This window comes from Blennius ocellaris (genome assembly GCF_963422515.1).
Source record: "Blennius ocellaris genome assembly, contig: SCAFFOLD_63, whole genome shotgun sequence".
NCBI classification, from domain to species: Eukaryota; Metazoa; Chordata; class Actinopteri; order Blenniiformes; family Blenniidae; genus Blennius; species Blennius ocellaris.
Window position 1 is genome coordinate 251787 of NW_027662083.1, and position 4581 is coordinate 256367.

Genomic DNA, 4581 nt, shown 5'->3' on the forward strand with positions numbered 1-4581 from the left:
CATGTTTAATAATGAACAAACATTAAAATGTACCAGAACCAGAACCAGAACCAGAACCAGAACCAGAACCAGAACCAGAACCAGAAATCGAACTCGAACTCGAACTCGATCTCGAACTCGAACTTGAACTCGAACTCGAACTAGAACCAGAACCAGAACCAGATCCCAAACTCGAACTCAAACTACAACCAGAACCAGAACTAGAACCAGAACTAGAACTAGAACTAGAACTAGAACTAGAACTAGAACTAGAACTAGAACTAGAACTAGAACTAGAACTGGAACTAGAACTCAAACTAGAACTCAAGCTAGAACCAGAAACAGAACCAGAAGGAGATCTCGAACTAGAACTAGAACTCGAACTCGAACTCGAACATAAATTAGAACCAGAACCAGATCCAGAACCAGTACCAGCCAGAACCAGTACCAGAACTAGAACTCAAACTCAAACTCAAACTCAAACTCAAACTAGAACCAGAACCAGAACTAGAACTAGAACTAGAACTGGAACTGGAACTAAAAGATGAACTCAAACTAGAACTAGAACTAGAACTCGAAACAGAACCAGAACCAGAACCAGAGCCAGAACTCAAGCTAGAACTAGAACTCAAACAACAATTAGAACCTAACCAGAACCAGAACCAGAACTAGAGCTCGAACTCGAACAAGTACTAGAACCAGAACCAGAACCAGAACCCAAACCCGAACCCGAACCCGAACCCAAACTCAAACTAAAACTAGAGCTAGAACTTGAACTCAAACTAGAACTCAAACCAGAACCAGAACCCGAACCCGAACCAGAGCCCGAACTCGAACTCGAACTCGAACCAGAACCAGAACCAGAAGCCGAACCCGAACCCGAACCCGAACTCGAACTCAAACCAGAACCAGAGCCAGAACCAGAACCTGAACCCAAACCCGAACTCAAACTCGAACCAGAACCCGAACCCGAACCTGAACCTGAACAGAACTAGAACCAGAACTAGAACTAGAACTAGAACTAGAACTAGAACTGGAACTAGAACTAGAACTAGAACTAGAACCAGAACTCGAACTCGAACTAGAAATAGATCTAGAACTAGAACTGGAACCAGAACTAGAACTAGAACTAGAATCAGAACTGGAACCAGAACCCAAACCCGAACTCAAACTCGAACCAGAACTAGAACTGGAACCAGAACCTGAACTCGAACCTGAACAGAACTAGAACTAGAACTAGAACTAGAACTGGAACTAGAACTAGAACTGGAACCAGAACTAGAACCAGAACTAGAACTGGAACTAGAACTAGAACTAGAACTAGAACTAGACCTAGAACTGGAACCAGAACCAGAACTAGAACTAGAACTAGAACTAGAACCAGAACCAGAACCCGAACTTAAACTCGAACCAGAACTAGAACTGGAACCAGAACCCGAACCCGAAACCGAACCTGAACAGAACTAGAATTAGAACTAGAACTGGAACCAGAACTAGAACCGTAACTAGAAATAGATATAGAACTAGAACTGGAACCAGAACTAGAACCGTAACTAGAAATAGATATAGAACTAGAACTGGAACCAGAACTGGAACCACAACTAGAACTAGAACTAGAACTGGAACCAGAACCCGAACTCGAACCCGAGCAGAACTAGAATTAGAACTAGAACTAGAACTGGAACTAGAACTAGAACTGGAACCAGAACTAGAACCAGAACTAGAACTGGAACTGGAACTAGAAATAGAACTAGAACTAGAACTAGAACTAGAACCAGAACCAGAACCCAAACCCGAACTTAAACTCGAACCAGAACTAGAACTGGAACTGGAACCAGAACCCGAACCCGAACCCGAACCTGAACAGAATTAGAATTAGAACTAGAACTGGAAGCAGAACTAGAACCAGAACTAGAACTGGAACTAGAAATAGAACTAGAACTAGAACTGGAACCAGAACTGGAACCAGAACTAGAACTGGAACTAGAAATAGAACTAGAACTAGAACTGGAACCAGAACTAGAACTAGAACTAGAACTAGAACTAGAACTAGAACTAGAACTAGAACCAGAACTCCTCATCAAAGGTAAACTAGTATCAGGTGTGTTTATGGGACACGGTCCATGTTTCCATGGCGACGACTCTCTGGCTCTAGAGCTCAGCTGGAGTTCCGCTGGGTTCCGTCTCAAGACCGACGCCATTCAGGGACTCCGGTCAGTAAAGGTTCCATCATGTTTCTAGAACATTTCCAGACCCCCCATGTCGCCTCCTTCACACACAGTCGTGTTCCTCACACGTCTTGAAGTCGTTCCGTGTGGAAGAGGACGGGGCTGAGCTCTGGAGGGGACGGTCGGTCTCCACGGACCCACGGGGACTCTGCACCGCCCGCTCGTGTTGCGTCAGCGTCTCTTTAAGAGTCCCCCACCCGGCTGCCTCCGTCTCCGTCTCCGTCCAACCGACGACCGGTCATGTCCGTTCACGTGGAACCCCGCCACCGCCGCCGCCGCGTCGTCGTCGTCGTCGCGTCAATGCGGACATACACCGCTTGACGTTCTCCGCCGTTGACGTCCCGGCGCCATGTCCAACAACAGCTCGGTGGCGGCGGTGTCCATGAACGAGCGGGCCGTCTTGGTGCAGGTGCTGGTCGTCGTCTTCCTCCTGATCAACGCCGCGCTGCTCGCCACCTTCTTCATGCAGGAGGCGTTCTACACCACGGTGCGCTACATCTTCTTCGCCACCACGCTGACGTCCGACTGCCTGATCCTGTTCCTGACCAACGTCCTGCTGCTGCACGACTACTTCCGGGTGGGCATCCGGGCCGGGCCGTGCTCCGTCCTCTTCGCCCTGTCCTTCGTCTACACGCTGGTCACGCCCTTCACGCTGACCGCCATGAGCCTGGAGCGCTACGTGGCCATCTGCATGCCGCTGCGCCACGCCGAGCTGTGCTCGCCGCGCGGCGCCCTGGCCTGCGTCCTCCTCATCCACGGCCTCAGCGTCCTGCCCTGCCTCGTCACGCTGCTCGCCGTCTTCGCCTCGGCGCCGCCGGGCTTCTACCGGCGCCGCGTCCTCTGCTCCGCCCAGGTCTTCCTCCTCCACCGCTGGCAGGGCGCTTTCATGGCGGCGGTCAACCAGCTCTACTTCCTCAGCATGTGCGTCTCCATCGTGTTCTGCTACGTCCAGATCACCAGGGCGGCCCGGAGCGCGTCGGGGGAGGACAGGAAGTCGGTGTGGAAGGGCATCAAGACGGTGGTGCTGCACGCCTTCCAGCTGCTGCTGTGCCTCATCCAGCTGTGGTGTCCCTTCGTGGAGGACGCCGTCCTCCCGTTCGGCGAGACGGTCTTCAGGAACGTCCGGTACTTCAACTACATCACGTTCTACCTGGCGCCCAGGTGTCTGAGTCCCCTGGTCTACGGCCTCCGAGACGAGAGCTTCCGCCGGGCGCTGAGACGCTACGTCCTCCTGGGCTTCAGGGCCAAACGCTCCTTCCACTGACGCTTCACTGTCGGGTGGAGGGAAAGCTCCGGGCGCTACGTGGGACCCTCCGCCCTGTAGGGTCACGGAATACGCTCTTGTTGACCAAAGACAAAAAGTTCAAAGGGTCAAAGGGGTTTTGGTTACACGTTGTTTTGGTGTCAGATTATTCGTACGAACGTTCAGGAGCCTCGAATTAAAAGCGAAAAGTCAGAATTCAGACTTTTTATGTGATAAAAATCACAGTTTCTTTAAGACTTTCTTACAATTTGAAAGGATGAGATGAAAGAATCTGCTCATCGTGCAGTTTGAACTCCCCCTCCTCCCTCCTCTCTCTCCCCCTCCCCCGCAGGTTCATCACGGGTGTGCTTTTACTTTGAAATGTAAAACATAGGACACAAGAGAAAAAAAAACAAACACATATTCTCTCCACCGCAGAGACAAACTGCTTTGTTTGAATAAAAGAATAGAAACGTCTCCTACAACCTACGAAATGTCAGAATTCTGAGTTAAAAGTCAGAATTCTGAGTTTAAATGTCAGAATTCTTATTTTAAATGTCAGAATAAAGTGGCCCTCATCCTCTTCCGTAACGTTCTGCCATCGACTAACCAATAACAGAAAACAGCAGGATACGACCACGTTGTTGTTCAGCTCAGCTGTTTAATTCGTCGTAAAACTAAATAAGTGAAACAAATTCAGACCAAGAAACGGCGTTAAATTCTAATTGAATGTGTTTTTTTTTGCAGGAAACCTGCAGTTTTCTGGTGTTTTACGAATTATTCATAAAGTTAAAACGTTTTCCTTTGTTTTGTCTTCGACTCTGGAAATCAGAAATGTCTTTATTTTATTTAAGATATTTTAAAATGCAATATTTCAAACACTCCTACCTGATGACAGGAAGTCAATACAAAGATTTTATTTGACTTTATCGGTCTTTTCATTTAACTTGAGGGATTTTTTTTGTAGCTGCAGTTGAATAAAGTCTCAATTCCAACCTGTTGCAACATGAAATGTTTGACTGCATCAATGAATAAATAAAAAACAACCCAGAATGCAAACGTTTTGTTCTTATAAGTGTATTGATCTGCTTTATTCATAGAAAACTCAGGTTGAATCAGTGAATATCACAT

General features: G+C 47.9%; 1 protein-coding gene across 1 annotated transcript; it reads left to right on the top strand.

Annotated features, from left to right (window-relative positions):
* Nucleotides 1-2556: 2556 nt before the first annotated feature.
* Nucleotides 2557-3471, top strand: LOC308144211 (odorant receptor 131-2-like; the record flags this gene model as incomplete). Its single annotated transcript, XM_080521242.1, has 1 exon — nt 2557-3471. One exon carries the CDS (start codon nt 2557-2559, stop codon nt 3469-3471), a length of 915 nt encoding a protein of 304 aa, XP_080377368.1.
* Nucleotides 3472-4581: the final 1110 nt, after the last annotated feature.